This window comes from Lethenteron reissneri, chromosome 22, assembly GCF_015708825.2.
Source record: "Lethenteron reissneri isolate LAM-NWPU_2019-01 chromosome 22, ASM1570882v1, whole genome shotgun sequence".
NCBI lineage: Eukaryota > Metazoa > Chordata > Hyperoartia > Petromyzontiformes > Petromyzontidae > Lethenteron > Lethenteron reissneri.
The window spans coordinates 3,826,545-3,853,004 of NC_083800.1; the positions used below are offsets into that span (position 1 = coordinate 3,826,545).

Here is a 26,460-nt window from a genome sequence, read left to right on the forward strand (position 1 = left end):
ATCCTTTTATAGATATCCCACCCAGATAACAGGGGAGATGTTCTGGGGCAAACGCGTTATTGAATAGCCTCGAAAATGCAAATATATCTTCCACCAATCTCAATGCAAGTATTACATCTTGGAAGAAAAAACACCCCTCTGTTCTAATTCACTTTGTGTCCAACAACGCCGCTCTGATTTTTCTCGGGTCAATTAGTAATCGTTGGGGGCGTGTCTAGAAGAGGATCGCCCTGTCTAAGTCGCTGCCATGTAGAGTCGGGCTCTCGGGTATGGGGGGTTGGTGGGGGGGGTTGGTGGGGGGGAGTTGGTGGTGGGAGGAGATGGTGGGGGGGAGTTGGTGGGGGGGAGTTGGTGGGTGGGGGGGGGAGTTGGTGGTGGGGGGAGTTGGTGGGGGGGGGATGGTGGGGTGGAGTTGATGGGGGGGTGGAGTTGGTGGGTGGGGGGAGTTGGTGGTGGGTGGAGTTGGTGGGGGGGAGTTGGTGGGGTGGAGTTGGTGGGGGGGGTGGGGTGGAGTTGGTGGGTGGGGGGAGTTGGTGGGGGGGGAGTTGGTGGGAGGGGAGTTGGTGGTGGGGGGAGTTGGTGGGGGGGGGAGAGATGGTGGGGGGAATTGGTGGGTGGGGGGAGTTGGTGGGGGGGGGGAGATGGTGGGGGGAGTTGGTGGGTGGGGGGAGTTGGTGGGGGGGGAGTTGGTGGGGGGGAAGTTGGTGGGGGGGGAGTTGGTGGGTGGGGGGGGGGAGTTGGTGGGGGGGGAGAGTTGGTGGGGGGAGTAGGTGGGGGAGTTGGTGGGGGGAGTTGGTGGGGGGGAGGAGTTGGTGGGGGGGGTGGTTGGTGGGGGGGAGAGTTGGTGGGGGGAGTTGGTGGGGGGGGGAGTTGGTGTGTGGGGGGGAGTTGGTGGGGGGAGTTGGTGGGGGGGGGGCTGATGGGGAGGGGGAGTTGGTGGGGGGAGCGAGTTGGTGGGGCAGGAGTTGGTGGCCGTTTAGGGAATACCAGACTTAAGAGATCCCTGCACGGCGAAGCTGCGATTAAGTGGAATAACCTGTGGCTGACGCGATCCATTGCCACATGCTCCCGAAGTCCCGGGTGTTTGTCGAGCTCAAGATAACCGTGGTGAGACTGCATTTGCTCGCCCTACCCTCCCCAGACCGACCAAAGCCTCCATCCACCACCACGACTAACCCTGCCCCTCCCCAAAGCGGCTTAGCCCAGCCTATCCCTATCCCGCGGACTCCGAGGAGTGAAGGAGAGCCAAGCGTAGTGAGAGAGTGGCAGCGTGAGTGAGTGGACAGAGCTCTCCGGCCGTAGGAGACACGGACGAGCCGAGGGGCTGTGATGGAAAAGGGAAAAGGTGAGTTGCCTTTGAAACTCTTCGTTGGTCGCCTCGTGTTGCGCCTGATTGTCTTTGTCCACACGAGGTACGGGCGCGCGTGTGCATGTGCGCGCGTGTGTGTGTATGTACGGCCGTGTGTGTGTGTATGTGCGCGTGTGTGGTGTGTACGTGCGCGCGCTTGTGCATTGCTTCCACTTGTTACAGCATTGCACTTTCCATGCCAACAACAACAACAAACATCCGGATTGTGTGCACCTGGATGGTTGCACGTGTGTTTTTGTGTGGGCCTCCCGTAGGTCGACTCGGCCTCAAATGAGTATCTTGTGCGATGTGTAAACATTGCCACTAGGGAGACAAAGGCGGCCGGGCGTGGTGCTGGCCACCCGCCCCTGTCGTGTGCAGTGCCGGCCTTCATTAGGTGCTCGCGAACAGCGCTTGCCCCAACAGTCTGTGCAGGCTATACGGGGGATCTTTGTCTTTTGTGTATAAGTTGCGACTGCTTCGCATGAACAGGGGCTGCTACTCACTTTACAAACGTCCCCAACAAGTTGATGGGGAGACGTCACCGGCAAAAGGAAATTATGTTTGTTGCAAACGGCAGCTTGGCGATTTTGGTTGTGTGTTTGTATCTATATTGAAAAAAACTCACTTCTTTAGAACCGCCGTTTGTGTTTCGTTTGTCATTAGTCCTCCCCGCACCTCCAATTCGCACGGTTTGGTTACGTACGGTGCGAAAGAAGTTCAACATACTGCATATATACACACATGCGTAATGTGTGTGTAGAGTGAGGTTGCTGTATATTTGAACGCAAACGTGAACACATATACCAGTAAACCAAAACCGACAGATAAACAAAGCGAGGATATGACCTAATGGAGTGAAACACAAGTGTGAAATTCAAACCCTTCTCTCCAGCAGGTAAACCAAAGCCTTGGTGTCCTTTGTTGAGAGGTTTTTTGTTGTTGCTGTGGTTTGCATTAAAACTTGCCTACACCCACACTCTAACTTTCACAGACTCAGCACTTTAGTCTTCTTTTGCTCCTTAAACACAAAAGCGGAAAAGAATTATACTCCGTGCCGTAGAAGGTCGGAAGCGATTTGGGTAGCAACGGAACATTAATTACATATTTGAGGAGGTCTGTTTATTGATAACAGATAAAAAGAACTCGTTAGAGGTAAGCGACTTAACATGCCAGACCACAGCGTGCACGCAGCGCACAGACAATTTCAACCCAAACAATTTCCTCTCCGTGTTTACGCAATTTGTTTTAAAACAAACATGAGGCATGCTTTGTAATTCTGCACATTCTTTTTCCCTGCGCTCAATAATGATTCGCCGGGCTGTGCTGACACGTGTGTGGGTTCAGCATACGGTCTTCGCGTGAGCAGCAGCAACAGCAGCAGCAGTGGTTGTGGCCATTGATGAGATTTTTTTGGGGATAGTGAGGTGGGGGGGAGTTTGGTTTTTTTTTTGTCTGTGGCTACCCCATCCCCCTCACTCGTCCCACCCGATGTCCACTCTCCCCCCCCCCCAGCTATTCCCAACAAAGTACAAACTCTAATCCGCCCACCCCCAAGTGGGTAGGAATTACCAAGCTCCTTGCAAATGAATGAGACTCCCAAATGAACGTCTGTCTCCTGTTTAATTATCTCTGGATTTTTTGGCCAATGTTTTGCAAGCGGCGCAGGCAGCGGTGCATCGCTTCATTGATTACATGTGCTTTCTTTAAACGCTCAGATACGTGCACCATTAATTCGTGTCAGGATCGATGCGTTTTGTTGTTCAGTTTGGGACGTGCGCGGGTGCGACATTGGTTGCATGGAAAGAACGCGAGTTTAGGTGACGCCTTGGGGAGGTGTTCATCCAGCAGTGGATAGATCATGGCTGATGAAGTTGAGGTTGTATATACAGTAAAACCTTGGATTGCGAGCACAATTCGTTCCGGAAACGTGCTTGTAATCCAAAGCACTCGTATATCAGTTGTGATCACATGACGCTCGGCTGACAAAGCGTATACATGTACTACTCGTATTGCAAGACCTCGCTCGTTTATCAAATTAATATTTATTTTAAAAAAATTGCTCGTCTTGCAAAACACTCGCAGACCAAGTTACTCGCAATCCAAGGTTTTACTGTACTGGGTTAATGTGATCCTTTCAGCCACCCGAGGCCACTACAGGTCACCATATTACAACAACAACAACAAAAACACATTTGATGCTTGAACTGTGACGATGTTTTCGAGTCACCGAGAGAGGGTGGGTGGGTTGTTCAGCTTCCAACAGTTTCACGCGACCCTAGTCACGTCGTGAACACGCGCATGTACCCTAGTCACCTCGTGAGCACGCGAATGTACCCTAGTCACCTCGTGAGTACATGCGCACGATGTCACGGGCAAGTGGATTGTGGTGAATGACCGTGCATACTCGCGGACCATTGCATCGCAGTCTTGGTGTGGGCCACTGCAAGTATGACTCGGGTGAAGATTGGTACCACACATTAAGTAACAGAGTCAATGGAGAACGTATCGCTGTGATGGAAAACTGCTCCTGTGAATTCAAAGTAATTCGAATGTAAACTTCCTTATAACGTCCTGGTTTTTTTCCAGTCCATACATTGTATAAAGCGTGATCTCCAAAAAAAAGTCAGCCGATCTGTCTTCTCTGAAGAAAATCTATTTCCAAAACATCAGTTTTATTTATGTTTTTGTTGTTGTTTTTGTTAAGCAGTGATGTCAACAAGTGTTATTTTTGTCGCTTGACTTTTGTAAAATTGTGTTGCTGGCCACAACGTCTCTTCTTTTGTTGCATCGGCCATGGTAGCTACTTGCTTTAGACAGTTTTTTCCCCAGCGGTGCATGTTTAAATGTTGCAAAAAAAATGTGGTTGCCATTCATAACCATATATTATGACAATGTACAGGCCTTTCCCTCAGCACCGCATGATGAAAGCCTTCCCTTGCCTCTCGGTCTTGAGGGTCGTTGACCAATATTCACCACACTCGTTTTGCAGGATGGCGAAGGTATTGGGGTGGGGGGGCAGACTGGTTCAGATATCACTCCGCCATAGATGTTCAGAGCTGTGGCTTAGAGTCAAACTCAGATGCTCTGGTTTAAAGTGGACTCCGCGAACACCCACTTTTCCACCACAGAAGCAAGTCTAATAATTACGTACTGAAATGTTTTATTTCTGTGGACATCTGCGTATGGATCCTGCGTATAACCTGGGATTATTTGCGGAGATTTGTTTCAAAATGTGTTTACCTAGGTGGTGACCAAAAGGCTAATGTAGGCCCTATCGCATTCCAAGGGGATTATACAGCATCAACAAAGGTGCTGAGTCTTTGCAGTCTATATTATCATGCCCAGTTGGAGTCTTCTGACGACCAACAAACATGACTATTGTTTTTCTCTTTCATTTTCCTTCAAGGCATTGTCAATATTTTGATGGTTTTTTTTTACGTATCCATTAGGCACGCATTTCTTCAATGAGAAGAACACCTTTTAACATTTTTGTACAACATTATTTAATTTGTTGTTATTGAAACGGGCATGTGGTCAATTATGTTGAAAGGTAATTATAGCTTTGTAATGGGAGTGCCTTTTCCAAACACAGAGGTCACACGAGGGTCATATAATGTACTGGCCTCCTATCGTACTACCTTCCCCTGGACCCTAAATTGTATTGATAGTCTGGAGACAAATCTGCTTGTGTGCAGGTGCTAGGGACATGGTCGCATCACTCGATCGTGGGAGATGGCGGTGGGCTTAGGGAGGCGTTCATCCAGCAGTGGATTGATCATGGCTGATGATGATGATGATGATAATTTTGGAGATATTTAGACAGGAAAGCAGTTATGTGCTATACGGATGTTAGCACACTTTTAATATCCGAATAAAATTAGAGACAAAATGTTTAAGGTCATCGGTTTATAGGATGAAAAAAATATTGAATGTGTTTTTTAGGCTTTTCATTAGCCACATGGTACCAATAAAGTTCTGTTAACAGATTGTTTTTGCCTCGACACTTTCTTAACTAAATTACACCCGTTCATTATTTGAGTGTGGGGGATGGATATTTACAACTACCTTTCTGTAATAAAAAAAAGTTAGATGCAATCCTTGTGACTTTTGGCAAATACAAACCCTATTTCAAATTTAAATGAGGGCATGACAACAACAAAACGATACATCGTAAAACAAGTATGCCCATTGTTTCTCTACAGCGTCTTGAGATGGAGTTGCATTTAGATGCTACAGTATATACTTGGTTTGGGGAGGCCTTCATCCAGCAGTTGATTGACCATGCCAAACCGATGACGATACATCCAAATTGTATTGTATTGGGCTGCACTAGGGAGAAATCATCACAATGGCAGTTCTGGGAGTTGGCTCTTTCAGGGACCCAAGGGGAGGTTATTGGGAAAAGGGTCTTGCCTCCTGAAGTTGATTTATGCCAAATGTAGCCTTTCTAGGAAAATCACTGAAAAACAAGATTTTTTTAATGACTCATACTTTTCGAAGATAGTCACTAAAGCAACTCAGCTCTGATGCATTGCATTGCCCAACAACCCATTATGGTGTAGCAATGTGACCAGAACAACATTGTATTTTGGAATGGTTAATCAAAAACAACAAATTGGTATGGTTGCTCATCGTTTACAATTGCGTTTTCAATAATTGTGCCTTCAGGTGTGTGCTCATTTCTGCGTGTGCATGTTTCGATGTACTGTACACTGTCAGTAGGGTTTAAATTGTTGTGCGTTCAGATGCTCGGTTGTCGGTGTGTGTGTGTGCTTCGAGGTGTCCTGTCATTTATGGTAAAGAGTCTCGCCTCGTGTTGGTAACAAGAAATCGATCTTGCTTGAGCAGCCATTCACTTTTCCCCATGCTTCCATAAAGTTCAAGGTAATGCCAGTGTGAATGTTGCATGCTGCAGAGGTTGGTGCGCTGGGCTCGGAAGGGGGGTGTGCCTGTTGAAGTGGTCCGTCTTTAGCAGCACAGCTGGGCCATCCACTTCGAAACTTTAGCTGCATTTCTGCACTTTTTGTTTGTTAACCATTGGCACAGACGCCTCGCACCAATGACCCCCTCCCGCTTTACCTGCGTGGTAAATATCGGAGCTCAACTGAGGCGCCGTGTCGCATTTGGACTGGGATAAAAAAACAAATGATCGCTCGCCATCGCCTGCATTTGCCCCGGGGAATCTTCTTGCCAATGTAAAGCAGCGGCCGGGTGTCCCTTGAGCAGCTGCCTCCGTTATCCCCACGAAGAGTTTTATAATGAAATGCGCTCCCCTTTTTTTGCACAGCCCACGGAGCGCCCACACGAACAGATTGTGCCACTTTAAAAGGAGCTTTTGTGCAGCTCAAGCATCTGACAGCTTACTGATAGCTTCATTATGACTACGTTTTTCGGTGCCAATGTAACACCATACGATAGGAATGCCAAAATTGTATATATACCGACATAAACTGAATTCAGTAGTGTGTTTTTAAAACATAATTAAACTTTTTAAAATATTTTTAAAATAGCTACCTGCATCGTAGTTTTTCTCATTATTTTTTAATCTGTGTGAAATTCTATCTTTGAAGTTTATTTATGAGATGTTTTCAATATAAATCTCTCCCTGAGGTTCCCTTTGAAGCCAAAATTGCCTTCCGATATTTGTTGTTCGACAACAGCAGTTGTTAGGCCGCAACGCAGCCGACTGCCTAATTAATTTCCAGAGGCACATCAACAGTTTCATGCAGAATGCCAACATTGATAAACCTTTCTCAACCACATGTCGCCTATCTTCAATTGAAAAAAATCATGAACACACCATAACCAGTGTTACGATGGAGAAGCAGCTCGCAATTGGAAGGTCGCAAGTTCAAATCCTGCTTCGGGGTTCACTAACTAGTCGCCGCCATAGGAATATGGAATTTCCACGACTGGCTCAGACGATTTGAACAGGATATGGGCACCAGCTCAATGCTAAATTGACGACTTACACCGAGCAACAGCAGCACAAAAATAGAGGCCGCTGACACTAAGAGGGCACTTTCCTTGAATTGTCTTCGCCACGTCTGATTTATAACACAGACAGACAGCCAGACAAGGATCTTTGTATTAACTACCTCTTTGATGACAGCAGTCAAACGGCCGCTGGTTATGCCTGGAACTAAATCCGGCTTTGATCATGTCGACTGTTCCACGGCGATGGTGACCGCACGCGGGCGAGGTGCCGTTTGCCGCAAGGTGGAGGGCACATTTGGACCCATCGCTGGAGGCGCCGTGGTCATATTTCATTCTAATCCCACCGAGGTCTTTCTACAGTGGCCTCTTTGTGACGAGGCTACGAGTGTATGATGTGAACATAATGGGGTCAGGGCTTTTCCTGGCTGAGTCCGTAAAGCTGAGGTCTTTGAGCAACGGCTTAAATATACGGGCCATAAAAAGCTGGGTGGGGGTTTGGGGAATTTCAGCGTCTGGGATGGCCATCTCGGTGTCATCTGTTGAGAGCACCTTGGGGAAAGATTTTTTTAATGCTGTCATCGAAACGTATTTTCTATAAATTATCGCCGCGCAACATAGGTGGGGTTCATTTCGGGTGCTTTTTTCTTCCTCTTCATATGCCAACGATGAGGTCACGTGAAATTCTGCAATTGCATTTGTAGGCCCGGCTAAGTGCATTTCATCCTCGACGGGGATATATTTTTTGGGGTTGTTGCGTGGCAACAAGAACGAGCTGCGTAAGGACATCAGAATGGGAACACATCGTTAGCTCATCGGGAGCACAAGTAAAACTGAACGTTTGTAAGCAATGGTAAGAGCAGGGGTATTGATACCGGCGAAGAACGGGAGCTCGAAGCCTCTGCTCGTGGGCACGTGACGACGAGCCGACGTGTCGATTCGTTGTTCCGCGAGAATTGGTTATTTTATGGCACTCGATTCATAAGTCAGCGTTTCAATGTTAGTGACAAAATTGCGTGAAGGAGACGGAAAAAAACACGAGAAACAATTAAACTAAGATGGTAAAAAGGGGGGGGGGGATAATACAGTTTTGAATAAAAATCCAGATTTGTGACACTGCTTAGAATCGCCGTGGTGAGTGGAAAGTCATTTATTGCACACCTCTCTGCTACCAAGCGTAATTAAATGACACGTTACCACCACTTTATGATCTCTACGTTCACGGCACCAGGGACTCGTTTTTTCCAACGCCACCCAGGGGAAGTCTCCTCTGAGCTCAGAAACTGAACTGGAACCTGGATTATAGCAACATTAACACATGGTGCGCTGGCCACAATGCCGTTCCTTTTCTCAAATGTGTTTTCCCTATTCCGTTCATGCTAAAGTAATGAAAAGGGAATCGGCTTTACCATATCCGGCACGAATGCATGTGTTTAAGGTGTTCAAACACCACGTAGACACCAATTACAAGGCAATCAAGGCTGCATTGACAACACATGCTTGCGGTAAATCGTGTAAACACATTTACTTTGACTATGTATGCATTGTCCTTGAAAGTGTTTGGCCTACATCAGAGACGGGGCCTCCTTTATGTCCTTGTCTCTGCACCAGTCTTAGACCAAAGAACGTCCAAAACTCAAACGGCACAAAGGCAATGCAAACATCAAGACATTCATATCTCGAGTTGAGCAGCTATATCTACGGGTTTTTCTTTCTTTCTCACCATCTTGATACTGAAAAAAAAAGGGACCCATGCTAAATTGGGGCGTGCTAAGTAACAGTCCGGGCGTGAGTCCGTTTCAACAGAGCTTCACTTACAGTTGCCCAGCCGTGCGGATTTATGAGTGGCTTTACTTGCCACGAGTGATGCCTCATCGGCAACAGCCAGGGCACCCGTGAGGCTACAAGTGCCAAACTGAAGCCCTTTAGACTCCATGTGTTCCGCGTGCGCGAGCGCGCGACAGAACGGTGTGTGTCTGTTGATCGTTGTGGGCTCACTATGATTCAAAGGAAGATTTTATAAACTGATCATGCCAGAACTTGCACCGGAACATGACATGTCGATGATGTTAGGTCTCCTTGGTAGTTTTCCACTGCGTTTAACACGTAGGCTTTCGCGACCAATATTATTCATAATCAACGTTTTTGGGTTTAGATCGCGTTATTTATAAATGTGTCGTAACCCTCCACCACCCGACACGGCCAATCAGTAAAAAAGTGTCACGTTGACAAAAGACAGTGAACTAATTTGTCTTTTGTCAACGTGACACTTTTTTACTGATTGGCCGTGTCGGGTGGTGGAGGGTTACGACACATTTATAAATAACGCAATCTATTTCCGCTGCGTGTCCGTAGGCCACCAGGGCTTAACAGACAGATGCCACCAGTGTTAGTATCTCGCGCCCTTCCCCGTGCGACGTCGCTCTCTGTGATCCGGCAAAAATCAAGCGCAATGCTTTAGAGGCAAGTGTAAGGCGCGTACAACGCAAAGCTCTGTCACTTTTTATCTTCAAATTGAGTTGGTTTTCTACACTTCCTGTGCGCTATCACATTTTGGCGTGGCTTACTTTAATGTTTGTACATGTTTCGTCTTTTTTGTCAGTTTATTCCCACGGTGTCTGCAGCAAAGATTTCTCACTCTCTCCCACAAACGCCTTCAGGTGTCTCCACAATCCTTCCCACAGCAGGGGTCCGACATTCTGCGATGAGATTCTTTGTCACGTTATAATTAAATCAATGGTTTTTTTTTATTATTCTGAGGCCTACAATTTAATGGCTGATCGATCTGAAATTGTCAACTCGAATCACTTGAAAATCCGGTTTGAAGCACTCGCATTCGGATTCAAACCCAAGTTTCTCAGCGGCGCGGAGCCCAATGCTCGGGCCTCTTAACCTCGTGAATCACTTTAACGTCCAACGCCGTCTGAGCTGACTCGGCGGCTTCTCTCAAAGGCAGAACGGTTCACTGGCACGCGCTATATGGTGCGGTTTCCCCACGTGTTTACAACCTGCAGAGCCGCTGCTAAAAGTTTTTTTCGTATCTTTTCCCACCAGCGACAGCGGTGGCGGCTCGCTCGTTTGCCCGCTCGCTCGCTCCTTCGCTGGGGGGAGTTTGAAGCGTGGGATGTGGCGGACATCGGCGCTGGCAGCAATCCTGAAGAAATTCCTCAATTCTCGAAAAAAAAATAAAACCCCGAGGTCCTCCCAAATTCAAACAGTGACCCCCCCATCTCAGCCGAGCGAGAGGGACACAGGGCTCTTTTGTTCGTCACCCGCAGCTCAGTCCATTGTAAAAAGAGACTTTGGCTTGTAATAGTCCGGAGTTGACATCACTGCGAATCGAATATTGATGCTCGCTGTGACCGGACACGTGGGAGAGCAGTGACCGGCAATGGGCGTGTCACAAGTGCATCCATGGGGGGGCGTTTTCATCCTACCCACCCATCCACCCTTCCCTGTAACAGACTTATTTCTGTTCAGCCAGTCTCTGAAAGCATACGTATTAAATTTATAACGTGGACCTTTCCTTCTGCTTGGCTCCGATTATTAATGCTACGGTTGATATGCGTGTCGCATGGATTGGAATGTGATTCCAGCGCGCGTGGTAACAAAATCACCTTCGCTGGGATACAGGATCCGTTTCAGAGATGTATTCCAGAGTTTCCTAAATTATACTTAAAAGCTGAGTTTTTCCCCCGGTAACTTTCAGTTTTGTTTAAGTAGCTGATGCTGAGATGCATCTAAACAATTGTCCGAGTAATGAAAGTGCATGTCCAGCACAATCACAACCACGACTACCGTTGTCACTGCTACATTGAACTTCACTCGTTGATTTTTGCACCCACTTTGAGGACTTGAACTACCACACTGGCTTTTTCCGTCTCATCCTTGGCTGTATTCAACCACCGCACCGCAGGTCACAATGTTTCTCTTTCTGCTTCTTCCCTCGCACTGCTCCACTTTGGAACTCTCCCTCCCATCGGATTTTTCCCCCAAGTTCTTACAACCTTGCCCAACATAAGACGCGTGTTACATTGTACGTATGCATGTACGTTGAACTTTGTCTGCGCCGTACGTAGCCAACCGTGCTAATCGGAGGTGCAACTTTAGGAGTTCTGTTTGTTGCTGGACGCTTGGCGTTTTGAGCCTTTGGTCAGCGACATAAACAAATTTAAACAGTCGAGTAAAATAGGATGGAAGGGAGGGCCTATGAGTTGTCGTCGAGAAATGGCCACGTGGCTTTTCTCGTGACTTTTCCCAAACTGATAAGGGCCAGCGGCAGTGGATAACTTTCGTTTCTTTTTCCTCTTTCTCAACGACCTTATTGTGTGGGTCACTGTGGAAACGTGACCCCCTGATGCAATGGAAAAACAATAAAAACACACACTCACACAGTCATGTTAAGGTGGTGGTGGTGGTGTGGGGGGGTGCTGGTTGGAGCTTCAGAAAAATTCCAGCCTGCTTGGCACAGCAGGATCACAAGCAAGTTTCCACTGAGATACTGGGCGGCGGTGGTATCTGGGTACGTAAACAGTCCGGGCGGTGATGTGAGGCTTGGCGTGGCATTGCGGGGAGGTGTGGGAACGCCAGGGGAGCTCGTCTTCGTGCTCTGAAATTCACGTGAGAAAAAAACATTCAAGCTGCTCCCAGAGAGTTCCAATGCGAACAGACGCTCGCTCACTACACGCTGTGTGGCTGCTCATCACGTGAGGTCACGTTGGTGCATTTTAAAAAATAGAATTACGAATTGAAGGGGGGTGACGATTCTATTTATTTTTTATTTTTTTTGTCCTCTAGTGCCCATCTCATTTGTTCTGTCTTGTTTCATCTCATTTATTATTTTAGCCTAAGGGTATACATTTTACACGAATTGTATGTCTTGCTGCTGTTGTTGGTCTTATCAGCTTGCAAGTTTCCATTGCTGGGCCAAGACCACCCTCATTTTCTTCCATTCCTCTCCTTTTCCATAACGGTGCCATGATTTGCGTGTAATTTTGATTTATTGTAAAAAAAAAAACAATGTGTGAACGCACATTTTGACACTTATCATGCGCCAAAGCATAGCTTTTGCATGAAAGGATGACTTCATCTAATAAAGTTGTTTTTGAGGCATATGCCCATTTTAAATATCGTTAGTTATTTTTATCCATAGTGTTCGTCGTTTGAAACAACGTGAAGTATGTCAATGTCACGATGAACTCTGGTCACAAACAAGGAAGAATGTTTTGATGCCTCGGCGTGAGAATGAAGAAGTTTGTTTTGTAACTGACAACACCGTGTTGTTGGAAGGAAACTTAGAACCGATGTCCCGAGTTAAATTATGCAATGTATTACCATGCAGAGCTGGAGATGTTTTTTTTTGCAAATCTACACCTGGTGGCCCCAATCAAAAAAAATTCAAGCGGCATGCTACCAAATGGAATGTCTGGTATCTTTAAAAAATATATATTATTATTACATAAGACTCTTTTACATTTCATATCCCTACAATGTTGTTCTGGTTAGCCCCGTAAGTTCATCGGCTAGATTCGATCTTACGGCCTGGCAGTTGAAACAATGGTCCAGTTTTCTTGAATAGATTAAATCCGCCAACTCCCCCCCCCCCCCTTTTTGAAGCCCACCTCTATCCACCCAGCATTGCAAATGGTTACCAGAGCAAACGATGTTTTATTTCAGCAGGTAAGCTATGTAGCTCTTTCAGAAGCGACCCAGCCACAAATGATAGCTCAACGAAGTGGATTATCACGTGGACATTTCTAGCTGTCAAATACTCTAAACGCACATTTCTAAATGTGGAGGGGAAACATCGGGTGACATGAAGAAAAATCCACGTGACGACGGGATGTGAGACACGCAAACTCCACATATACAGGGGTCAGGGTCTAGATCTAACCCATAACCTCCTTACATTAGGCAAGGTAGTTAACATTTTGGCACAGTCGATCAGCTTGTTGCTTGTGCAGGGGCTAAAGCATGGGTACTGCCAACTCTTCCGAGGCATCTCGCCAGCGTGGTAGAGTAGAGAGAGTGGGGCTCGACTGAGCTTCCGCTAGTAGAGGCGCTTTCGCCAGCAGTGCGTCGAGGAAGCAAACTCACGGCTGAACTTTTTAGCAGCACCTCTTTGAAACGTGTCAATATATCCTTCAATCGTGAGCGTGGGTGCCGAATGAAATGGCCTGTAAATTTGCACAGGCACCCTTAAAACTCCACGGATGGCAACTCAGGTTTGGTTAAATATAAAACAGCCCCGAGCACCAACAAAGCAACGAAAGACCCCACCCCCCTCCCAACTGGATTGCCCCACGCTGAATCCCGCTCCACAGCTGCAGCGCCGCTTGCGATCGCTCGCGAAAGCTGCACACGTGCGAGCAACACGTTATTTATTTATTTGCTTCACCACGGTTGGGGCAGCATATCTGGTGCACGCGCTCCTCTCTCCACACTATGCGCCCACCAGCTGCTTTCCCCATTGAGAATGATCTGAAAGCTGATTACGTGGAGCATTAAAGGCTCTTGTGCCTCCCCCCTCCTCCCCCGCCTCCACCCGAGCAAACGGGGTTGCTGAAAGGACAATTGTGTCATCGTCTGGGAGTTGGGGGGGTGGGTTTGGGGTGGTCACTCTCCTGCCAACCCCAGGGACACGGTTGTGGGTGCGTGCGTCAGATGGAGTGAAAGGTGAATGTGCGCAGAGCGTCCAGTGAGGCTTGCCGAGGAAGACCGTTGCGCATGCTCACTGCCGTTGGGGTTTGCAATGTGATCCGTTTTTTGTTGGTCTGTTCGGCACGATGTCCGACGTTTCGTTCCACGTGCTGTTGAGCTTTTCCACGGGAAAAAATAATTCGATTTCACGCGCTGAATTCAATTCTCAAAGTCGCTCCCAACACGTGGAGCGAAACATTACGAAATGATCGCCTTGCTGCAGGCACGTGCGGCGAAACGTCGGACATTGTGCCGAACAACGCGCGGTACATCCCAAAAGCTATGCCGTGTATTTTATCCTGTTAATCACCACTTATACCTGGGAAGGTCAACCCGTGCAAGTGCTCCGTGAATGGAAAAGACCACACCAACACGAGGGTGGATGGAGAAACCCTCGGCAAGGCTAACGCTGTCTCCATGCAGAAACCACACTCAATTACTTGCCTAGAGGGCAGTTGTCTGTGATTCAGGACAATGGCTGACAGACTGACTCCACGATTTACGATCATCTGTGTGCCGATCGCTGGAGCTTCAACGTTTCCCAAGATGACCGGGTGGCTAAGGGTGGTCGGAGCATTACGTTGGCGCTGCGAAAGAGCCTAGGTTTAAATCCGTGTTTTAGAGCCCGCCGTGATTAATTAATTGTATTGATTAGTTTTCAAGTACGGAATAGCGAGTTGGTGGTGCTCTTAGCCGGGCCGTCAATGACCACATACAAGAGAATGACGTGAAATGTGATGTTGCATTTGTTTGACTAAATTCCAGCTCTGAAAATGTAAAAGTGTTGTTTTGACTTTCGTCGTAAAACTCTCGAAGCGGAGTGTTTTTGTGTGTGAGAGTGCGACTCTTACTGTGGAGAGGATAAAATGGCCTTACATGGATTTATTTGTTTAAGTCTGCTAAAATAGCTCTTCTGCAGGCCTTTCTCTGACACATGGACGCTCACTGCTGTATGAGATTTCCCAATGGAATATGTTTTCATGTCAAATCACACGATACCCATGGCAACAATTGGAAACGATTGAAAAAGCAACCAAGACAATGTAACAAAAAATCTAGTCTATGTTCTTCGGTGAAAACGAATTTTTTTCATTGTAACAAATAAAGTGATAGCGTGTTTTTTTGAAAACACTGCCTGTGCATCTCAATTTGGATATATTTTGCAAAGTAAATATTTAGTTGAGGTCATGTGCGATGCAATCTCCTCGCTGTCTATGGCTGAGATTGGTCTTGTCATCTTCCACCCCCCCATGTGCCCTAATCACCCGTCTGCTCGTGTTTATCTATCATGGCCTCGATTGCTGGGGTGACCTGCCAGACCACGTTGTTTTGTTGCCCCCTATCATCACCAACATTGGCTCAACAACGAACAAATTAATTAAATTGCCATAACACACCAGACACCCAATGCGTTAGCTGTGTGTGCACTCTAGTAAATATATATTTTTTTAAAGTCCAAGTTATCGCCTGCTCAAGTGACCATTGAGACAGTGCCCTGAGCCAGTGATGCGAATTTACAGGGGCGAGTCTACCGACAGCAACAAGCACCGTTGACTTCCCCACAAAGTGGTACCTATTTTGTTGACCCAGAAGGATGGTGGGCTGGGTCCAAACCCCAGCCAAGATGTGGACAGGCAGCCTTCCGATTGCGAGCCACTCGCTCTGCCGCTGAGCCACTAGAATGGACATAGCATCCGTAAAACCAAATCGGAATGACCTTCTTCACAGAATGGAGAGGCCCTGGATTGACAAAGCGCTCTGCGCATGTACTCCAAACTTCAAGCAGTCGTAAATATTTTAGATAAACACGCCGTTCAAAATATTTGAGCTTTTCCTGGGAAACTTCTCCCAGTATATGCTCGTGAGCAGCGCAGCTCGTTTTTGTCTCGCATATACGTATTTTTGTTTCACTCAAGATCTTTCAATTGGTTCCCGCAAACGGTTTTGGAATTCTGTATACCGCTGGGGTCAAGGCGTGGGTCAAGCAGCATCAATCCCTTCTGGGAGGAGCACAGAGCGTATGCCCTTATAAACCCCGTGTTGACGGAAGGCCAGAGGACATCAGATCTCTCTTCCCACCGCCCACATGGCTTGTTACTGTATATAATGATTAATACCAGTAACTGCCGTGCTCCTAATATGGGCTCAATATTTTTGTTGGTGGTCAACTTGGCCACACTAAAGCGGCAATGGAAATCTGCCTCCGAGAGAGCGAGACACCGAGTGGGATATCGGAAATGTGGACGCTCTCTGTGTACCGCGTGGGGCATCAAGGGAAATGTAGGACGTGGTGTTTTGATCAAAACGCTCGATTGTAATTCGGTTTGTATACAGTGCAGCAATTTTGTGTTTTTTTGTTTGAGGGATTCAATGCATCGCCCGCCCAGTGGTGTTGAGACTGAAAGAATTTAAGAGGGTCTGTTGTGGTGGGCCATTTTTTTAGTTGTTTGCCAACGGGTCTGTAAGGGACAAGGGAGGCCTTTTTATGGCTTTGGTAAAAAAAAAAAAGATGCATGCCAACGTGCGCTCCCAGAAACTGGCCACTTACTTCCATGCCTGTTCAAGCATTCTAACAGCACAAGAGACGTCTTGAGCTTCTGTGTCAGTTTGTCCATGGCCTCTTTGCATTCGTGCTCAGTGTTTTTTTCACATATTTAATGTAACGTCTTGTTAACCGAACGGACACTTGGTCGTGACATGTGTTATTTGTAAAAATGAAAATAATAAGTTGGGAATACGGGCAAACACTTTTATGGACATTGAGATATACTTGTTAACACAATATGTTCTATTATAAATAAAGTAGACATATTGTGTAATAAAACATTCTGCTAGCTACCACATGTCTATGAAGCTGTGTTTTGAGTTAATTTAACAAAATGTATAAACACTGTTTGGCTAATATGTCACCACAAATACATGTCATTGTAGCTACCAGCCATAAATTCCAAGAATGCACAACGTTAATAAAAGTCACATCGCAGCAAAGGGTCACGTTCAGTATTATTATTGTCTAACCGCCTGGAAACATGAAACTTCTCACTTTTTCATACCGACTTAACGTTGGCTCTTAGGCATGGCATGGATACTTTCTACCTTGAGCGGTGGTGACGATTCGACTTCTTCCGGTGCCTTTTATTACCCCACAATTCCACGGTGGCTTATACTTTTGCACGGGCAATTGACCATCAATCCATCAATCACTCAAACCCTCAATTTATAGCCGGCTAACGGGCCGTTGCGATGACAGGTCTCATTCACAATGGGGAACCTGGGAAATGCGCTCGGTATGCGCCGCGCAAAAAAAGCCGTTGACATAGGTTTGACGTTTCGCACGGAAGACGTGGCGCTTGATTAACCGGCGGCGCGTGCTCTTGTGCGGGAAACCTGGGCAGTGCTGGAGCAGCTGCTGCCGGAACTCTCCTCCTTCCTGGAGATCATCGACCAGGAGCCGCTGGGAACCACCGCTCGACGCAAGCAGCAGCTCATCCAGACCTTCATCCAGCAGCTCAAATCGTCGTCCGGTATGGCCTACCTGGCAGCGGCATCGTGCCACGTTTCCTTTGACCTGCGCGTCTGTTTGTGCGTGTGAAGAATTTGAAATTGGATCCATTGTGTATTATTTATTGTTGATTGGACGTGTGGTAATCCACCTCACCCACCCTCTCACGTTTAGGTGGATCGCCCTAATTCAGGGGTCCTAATAATTGGATTCGATGATGAATTCGGTTTTTATCCAGAGAATGTTTACCGCCTGTGACCAAGGAGGCCACAGGGGGTGTGCCTGTGTCAATGTGGCCCAGAACCGACAGGTCCAAGGCCTGGGTCCACCACGAATCTCAATCCAGCACTGCCGAGTCCCGTCGCATTTCTGGGAAGTCCCGAGGGGGACTAACAAGGGAGGTTAGGACACTGGGGCCCAGGACAAAAATAAAGCCACTGCCAGGGTGGTCTATTCCGATCTAATTTGACAGTGATCATTTGCGATTATTTTCTTGGGAAACAAAAAAAAACTGTACTTATTCTTCTTCTTGGTTCTTTCGGTAAAGTCACGTAGAATGGAAATAATAAAATAATAAAACTAAAACATAATAAAATAATTCTCACACACCTGGGGTGTGTCATTCAGACTCTGTCTTCTCGACAGACCTGTTCTCCACCTGAGGACGGCTGCTTGCGTTGTGGCCGAAACGTCGTGAGAACTATTTTATTACGTTTTATTTTTATTATTCTATTATTTCCATTCTACGCGACTTCACCGAAAGAACCAAGAAGATGAATCCCTGCAGTCATGAAAGCTTTAAATCGAAATGTACTTATTCTGTGCCCCTGCGAGCAAATATGGGCCAACGTCAGTCAGCTATTGAACCTGTGGCCCGTCTCAAGCTCGGTCGTCGTTGGTGTCCGCCTCGTGCTGGCAGCGCTCGTCCCCTGCGCGGGCTCTGAAAGGCCCACGGGCAGTTGCCGCGTTGCCTTTACGTGGTCATCGTCAAAGTGGAATGCTGTGGTTTTATATCCCGCGCAGGCTAAAGCCACTCAGACCCGCAGCCCGTTTCATTCCGGTGTATCTATAATTTGGAGACCTACAATTCGTACGGATGAAGGAGTAACATTTAACTAATACGTGTCTTTATGTTTTCTTTCGGATATCCCCCCCCCCCCCCCCGGAGGTTGTTGTTTTTTTCTTCTTGCGTGTTACGCTTCAATGCGTGCCTCAAAGAGGCTTTGATATTTTCTGCCAGAGATACTTACCTGTAATTGACTGCCCGTTCATGATTTCTGGTCAAGTTGCTTTGAAGTAAGAGACAGAACCTGGTTTTGAGACCCAAGTCTCCGAATTTTGGGGCACCCTCCCCCCCCGCCCCATCTCATCACGTTTGCTGACGTGTGAATAAGCTGTACTTTGAGAGTCTAAGTTTTTAATCCGTACATCCCATTCATCATGGGGCTTTAACTCATACTCCTTTCCAAACTGCTCGCCTCCCACGGGCTCTTTGCTGTGCATTGTGTGCACGTCTGTGCGCACGTGTGCACGAGCGTTGCGGTGTGTTTACACGCAGTACAATCTGTATATAAGCACACCCCATGGGGAGCAAGGCCAGCTGTGCTTATATCCGAAGTTGTGTGCTTGTAAGAAGGGGAAGTTGTCCTTCCCCTTCTTACCACCAGTGCGATGTAAGCATCTGTTGCTGTATATGAGAATTGTGCTTATAATGAGTATGCTTTTATCCTGCTTCTGCTGTGTTTTCGCGAGCTCTTACACATCCCCGTGTGTGCGGGCGTGCGTGTGCGTGCTCGTGTGTGTTTGTTTGTTCTCCGCGTGTGATTGATCCAGGAGACGATGGCGAGTACATGTACATGAACAGCATTTCTCCGACCCTGAAGACGTTAATAGCGGAGAGGGCCTCCGCCTCTGCAAACGGTAGGGAAGCTCAACGATAAAAACGCGTGGCACATGGCACCTGAATTGCCCGCGGGGCAAAAAAAAAAATCAAAGAATTTCTTAACATCTGTGTACGTTTAGAGCAGGTTTTTAGCCGCGTCCATTAAAAAGGTTTTCTGCTTGTCGTCGGCCTTCACTGAAAGCGTTGTCGTATCCAATGAAAAAGTTCAACCCGTCAGCGACACCGCTGCCCTTCGCGCGACGTTCGCGTTGCAACGACGTGCCTCGAGTCCCAACGTCGCACTGGCGCCCTGGCGAAGATTTTCCGCTGCAATCGGATAAAGCACATCGAGCCAAAGCTGCAGTGCTTCAGGATACTCATTATTGCGCGTACTTTCGGCGGTCAGTCCTGCGTTATCGCAAACTCGATCGGTAAGCAGAATCGGGTAGCTTCCTGCAATCACCGAGTAATGGCTCCGGCAACTGTACTGGTCTGTCACGTAGCATTTGTTGAACGCACGCCCGGGCGTGGTTTAAAAAAAAATATCTTATTGCCTTTACGTCCTGTCCCGCACATTTTTATTTTCGGATGACGTATTTTTTGTAAAGGCGGCCGATCAGAAACACATTTTCGTTGAAGGCAGTCATCTCGTGGCGATACTTCCAGCCACGTGTCTCGCTATAACTCCCACTTCTGGATAAACTCCGGGCCCCCTGCCTGGCATAGCTGCCGACATGTGGGACCCTCTTACACATGTTCCGCTGCTGGGCGGTGAGGCCACCGTTGATCACCTGGGTGCTGGGGCCCACACAAGCGGCTCGCCTGCCCGTCTAACGATTACGAAAACAACAAAGAGAGAGAGAGCATCCTTGGGTATCATAAACTTAAACTAAACTATAAACAATTTTTGTTAAGAGACCAGGTAAGGCCCACTGAGCTCTATAGCTCTTTTTCAAGAAGTGACATGGCCACAAATGACGAAGCAGCTGATCGTGTGGAAATCTATAGCAACCAAATACTCTAAACGCACGTTGATTATAAATGCGTGGGAAAAAACGGGAGAACCCGGAGAAAAATTCATGTAACCACGGAAGAGCATGCAAACTCAAAATATATAGATGTTAAGGTCAGGATCGAACCCATGAGCTCCTGCATATCAGGGGAGGTAGTTAACATCTCACCACCGTGGTGTCCGTGATGATGATTATCATCATCATCATAATAATAATCATTGGCAGCCATGGTCAATCCACTGCTGGATAAAGGCCTTCCCAAGCCGCCATCGCCACCTCTCAGGATCCTGTGATGCAACGATCCACCCGGCACTGGCGCACAAACTGATTTCACCGCTCCATCTCCCCGATGAACATTCTCTCGGATGCTTTCCAGTACTAAGTTGCGCAGGTATTGGGCGTGTAAATGTGTGGGCACCCAGCAGCAAGTCCACCAGTCGTCTGAGATGTACTATTACCGGCTTTGTGCACAATGGTAATGATATGCGCCCAAGTGCATTATGAAGATGAAGTATACAGTATTTTAATGTGTGCTTCAGGGAAGATAATTTGCAGGCCTGTGACGATCCTTCCTCGCGATTCAATGAATTGGCATGAATCAAGTTTGCGACTCAACTTAAGAATATATATTTTTCCCATTATAGTACATCGTAAAGCCTCAAATGGTTGCAAGGGTTATGTGAATGCATTACCTCAAACATACATGAATGGGGGGGGGGGGGGGGGCACAGTAGCATGGTGGTGAGCGCACCGCACTAAGCCCAGTTACATAAGTTTCCCAGCCAGGGCGCATGTGCTATCTCCACTGGTCCTTCGCCACAAACCCACCAACCCGCCCGCATTGACCAGCGTGGTGACGTACAGTCAAGCATGCTCCATGAGAGACGAAGCATGGAGCAGGCCCTCATCCAGCAGTTGATCGACAAATTGGCCGTATATTATACGAATATATAGAATAAATTTTTCACACTAGAGTCAGTATCTTGAGCACCAGAATCGATACTCATACTCTTAGTTTTTTCGGTAAAGTCACGTAGGTAAAAAATGAAATTAAAATTAATAAAAATGAAATAATAAAATCACGACGTTTCGGAGGCAACACAAGTCTCCGTATCACTTGATACAGCAAATCTGGCTGTGACTGTCACACCTGATGACGGAGACTTGTGTTGCCTCCGAAACGTGGTGATTTTTTTTTATTAATTTTAATTTCATTTTTTACCTACGTGACTTTACCGAAAAAACTAAGAGTATGAATCCTTGCAGTCACGAAAGCTTCAAAACGAGAATCGATATCTAATTGTTGAATCGATGCATCTTTAGATCATTAATTGAACTCGGTGGCCATGGGAAAATGGTCGAGGGAGTCTTGAGCAGAGGTCAGCTTTGAAGCTTCTCTTTCCGAGGGAGTACGACCTACAAAGTATCACACCTGGGTTTTCAGAACCACGTGCATCTGCTGGGCAAGTGCGCTACCAATTAAAATGTAAACAAACTTCAGCCAATCAAGATGAAACTTTGGCAAGTATGAAAACTATCGACTCGGATGTTTCTGAATTATTTGATTTTGTCGCCGCGGGATTGCACGGTGTTTGCACACTGAGCGAGGAGCGCACGCATTGCGACAACTGTATAAATGTTTTTAGATTGAGCTCGTCGTAACAATAACGTACGCCGGGGGTTGTTTGAATTATGCCGTCTCGCTCCGTAACTACCTGCCCATTGCCGGAGCTTCATAAAAAAACACAAGCAAACAAGACCATCTGGCGTGGCGTATTTTCTCAAGGAATAAAATGTGAGAATAACCTACCCGCCCGTGCCGCTTCCCACCCTCTGGGAACACAGTTTTGTAAATTGCGTTGCACTCAAGAGGAAAAATAAATTCTTGCAAGCGGACAGCGCGGAATAAATCAGCTTTCTAAGACTGTCCCAAAGCATTACGTTTCGCGATCGTGCACCTGCGAATTTTAATGTTCCATAAGAACGGTAAGTTATACTTTAGCGTGGGTTGTGCAGATCACTTGTATGCATGCATCTTGAACAACTTTTGCACCGTGCGTAGCCAACCGAGACAATTGTCGACTTTTCACAAACCACTTGCAAGTCAACATATTTTAAACGATCAAAGGCTCGTCAACTAAAATAACATTCAATGTTGTGTTCGCCGTGATGACGGACGTGCATCAGGGTGAATCTTGAGGAAGCTGACCTGGTCTGCTCACGAGTCGGGTGTTGAGCGGGCACCGCCGAGATGCGGCGTCCGAGTGTGGGTACCCACTCGTGATTGAGTGCAAGTGGAGCGAGCACATGTTTGCAGCCAGATTCCCCAATAACTGCACAACCCCCGCCTTCCGCCCTCCGTCCGCAAAGTAAATGCATGTGGTTTTAACATTTGCGCTCATGCCACTTTAAATAGAAGCGTTGTTTCGATCGACTGGCAGGCAAACGCTAATTTGTAGAGCGGGGGGGCGGGGGGGGCGTGCGCCCGTCGTGTGGGCAAAGAGGCCTACCGAAAGTGACCCCAGAAGTAGTTTGGGATAACGGGATATCGATGAATTTCGATTTAAAGCTTTCGTGACTGCAGGGATTCATCTTCTTGGTTCTTTCGGTAAAGTCACGTAGAATGGAAATAATAAAATAATAAAAATGTAACATGAGAAATTAATTCCCACGACGTTTCGGCCACAACGCAAGCAGCCGTCCTCAGGTGGAGAACAGGTCTGTCAGACTCTGTCTTCTCGACAGACCTGTTCTTCACCTGAGGACGGCTGCTTGCGTTGTGGCCGAAACGTCGTGGGAATAATTTGATTATGTTTTATTTGTATTATTTTATTATTTCCATTCTGCGTGACTTTACCGAAAGAACCAAGAAGAGGGATACCGATGTTGTATTTGTTTGTGCGCTTGCATGCCTCGGCGGCTCGCAGCCCTTCTCGAGCCGTCTTCCAGGCCCATGATCTCATTGACGGCGTGGTGCACTGCTAGCTTGCAAGAGTCTTGAGCGGAAATATCTCACGACACAGACACTGGAGTGTGCAATAGGAATACAATTGGGGTTGGGGGGTTAAACCACCCCCGAAAAAATGTGTATCTTGCGAAAGCGAGTGGTTGATGGTTGTACGAGATGGTGAGCTTTCAGCCCGTGAATGTCGGTGTTGTTTTGACTGCAGAGGAGAGTGCGGGACCTTCTCCGCTCAAGACTCCCACGTCTCGGACCCTCCCACGGCCCAAACTTCCACTGCCCAGAATCCCCGAGCTGCCCACGCCTGTAAGTAGAGCGAACGCTTTGCTCGTCTGCTCCTCATGCCCTTGAATTTGTCTTTTAGAAAATTGACTCTTATAGAATGTGTTTTTTTCTCTCACTTCGGCAACAACTATTTTTGTTATGCTTCTCAACTACGGTTGAACGTGTTAATTGTGTTACGACTGCCTGTCCGTTTGTTTGCTTGCCTGCAACGTGCAACCCTGATAGTTCGTAATTATGATGTAATATCATCATTACGAAAATGTCGACATAAACCACGCTAAAATATGCGAAAACATGTTGTCCTGATCGCTACCCTACAGCGTCCGCACAGCTAATTAAACACTTCCAAGGACAAACACGTGATAGAAAGTGATGCACAACCCATTCTTATGCGTGATTTTGTTCCCCTTATTGAACTTGAGCATCATTATGAGGCTTTGGCTGGGAAATGTTGTAGCTCCAATAGGAGAGCAGTGATGGAAGACAACCACAGCAGTTTTATTGCCATGGTTGTCTCACCTGATGACGATTGCTCGTGTTGCGATCGAAACGTCGTGATCTATTATTTTTTCTACCTACGTGACTTTACCGAAAGCTTCAAATCGAGATTGAAGTGATGGTAGGTTTTAATTCCTGCTAGGGCTTACTCAATTCATCATCTCTCTTGGGTCGATAAGACCTTACCCTAGTGCTATCCTGGCTCAAGCCTGAGCATCTTGCGAGGTTCGACAAGATCGGCCAAAGTCTGCGTGAATTGGTCGCAGGTGATATTTTCACGACGATTTAAGGATCCGTCGGCAAATTTGAGCCGTCTGCGATGCTTTGTCCGGTTGAGGGGACGCTGGACTCCCGGCATGCCTCGGCCGTGGTCGGCACTGGTGGTTTCTTTCGGAGACGGCAGGCAGGTGGCATCGCGCGTCCGGGGCTGCATATTCATATTCTTAGGTTTTTTCGGTAAAGTCACGTAGATAAAAAATTAAAATTAAAATTAATAAAAGTAAAATAAAAATAACATAAAAATCACGACGTTTCGGAGGCAACACAAGCTTCCGTCTTCAGGTGGAACCGTCACAGCACGATAGCTGTATCAAGTAAGAGAAATTCCGAAACGTCGTGATTTTTATTTTATTTTAATTAAACTTTTATTAATTTTTTTTTATCTACGTGACTTTACCGAAAAAACCTAAGCATATGAATCCTTGCAGTCACGAAAGCTTCAAATCTAGAATTAACGGCATATTCATGTCGATAGACGGGCACGCTTTCCCATTGCACAGCGGAGACGGGGAACCCACTCCGGACACAACCGATTACTTGTGCGCGTGAAAAAAAAGCTGATACGAGCTTGACGAAGCGCATTAAAGCGACGATGCCGCGCCGTAGCCCCCCCCCCGCCCTACCCCAGTTGGCTTGTCACTCGTACGAGCCGACACAAAGTGCCTACGTCGAGACGAGGCTGCTTCACGGCAGCGTGACCTCTCCGGCCTTCATTCGTCGCACATTCCTTCCGCGTGTTGTAACGGCTTGCCGCCACCGCCGCCGCCAAGCCGAGAGGTGCGCCCGTTCATCCTCCGCGTCTCCGCTCTTGTACCTGAGTGCTCGGGGATTAGGCGACGACTTAAGAGAGCAGCAATGCTCAAGTTTTCTCGGTTTGTACATTGCACAATTGTATACGTTGTGTATATATATATTTCACAATGATTACCTTTTCCCCCCCCCCAAGCGTGGAGAAATGTAATCGTGATGTGACAAATTGGAGTGGCTTCCAAAATTAATTTAACGTCGCTGCCCGTGGAAATTTGCGGACATCTCGAAGGGCAAACTTGATTTTCCGTGAAACAGTAGCAGGGTCATTATTGTTATTCTACATCCACGAGGAGATGATGTAATAAAGCTGCCTTTGTGGATGTGTGTTGATATTTCCTCCATCATCTATACTCTTACTGCTGAAAAGCATTCAGAGTGATTGAAATATATTTTTATTGCAAAAAAGATAAAAACAAATTGTATTAAAGTTAACATTATTAAAAAAAAAATGCCACCCCGTGCAAAGTAAACCACGTTGCACTCGGAAGCTTTAGTCTCCGCGGCTATCTTTGCTGGCTCTACATGAAGCATGCGAGATGTGTTGCGAGCGTTTCCTGCAGTTGCTGTGTTGGTTGGGGGGGGGTGGCTTCTGAATTTAAGCCAAAAGCGTTTGATGTGAACTTAATACAGCTGCTCGACTGGATACTTGGATAAGTAGAGAGGGGAAGAAGAGGACGGTGATCCGGACATGCTCCGAGATCATGCGCCTGGCGACGGTGGCGCACGGAAGCTAAACGGGTTTTGGGGAAGGACGGAACACCTGGTGGATAGGTGCAGCGTTAAGAGCTGGACGCAAACGAAAAAGAAATCAATTGAGTGAAGCAGGAATACTGGCTGAAGGAGACATCCATTTGTTAGGCCCCATCATCGATAAGACTGGTCAAACAAAAAAAACATTTTTTTCTGGCCTGGACTTTTGCAGCTGTTTTAGACTAACTTCAGGGTGCTGATTCCAAATATGATCTCAGATTTGCTCTATTACATCTGATTTTTATGCTATCGGCATACCCCATTTTCATTGATTTTACCCGAAATTAACTCTGTCACTTATGATTGCAAGTTGTTGCGAGTCAGTGACTGCTTTAGTGTTAAACTATGGTGCTGTATGTTTAGGATAGTGTGTTTATAATATAATTTTATGTAGATATCCCCATTTATTTAATATTTTTTTTCTGCAGTTTATTTTGAAAATGCAATATTTGATATCTCAAAAACCTGATGTGATAGACAAAAACCGATGCCAGA

At 46.9% G+C, this 26,460-nt stretch overlaps 1 protein-coding gene across 2 annotated transcripts in view; it reads left to right on the top strand.

Annotated features, from left to right (window-relative positions):
• Nucleotides 1-1,011: 1,011 nt before the first annotated feature.
• The window catches only part of LOC133345535 (actin filament-associated protein 1-like), a 55,934-nt gene continuing 30,485 nt past the window's right edge, over nucleotides 1,012-26,460 (top strand). For both annotated transcript variants that reach the window (XM_061556384.1, XM_061556385.1), the window contains exons 1-4: nucleotides 1,012-1,345; nucleotides 17,380-17,508; nucleotides 19,320-19,406; nucleotides 23,552-23,649. In XM_061556384.1, coding sequence (XP_061412368.1) covers nucleotides 1,330-1,345; nucleotides 17,380-17,508; nucleotides 19,320-19,406; nucleotides 23,552-23,649 — 330 coding nt within the window. In that variant the 5' untranslated portion in view covers nucleotides 1,012-1,329. The remainder of the gene's footprint in view (nucleotides 1,346-17,379; nucleotides 17,509-19,319; nucleotides 19,407-23,551; nucleotides 23,650-26,460) is intronic.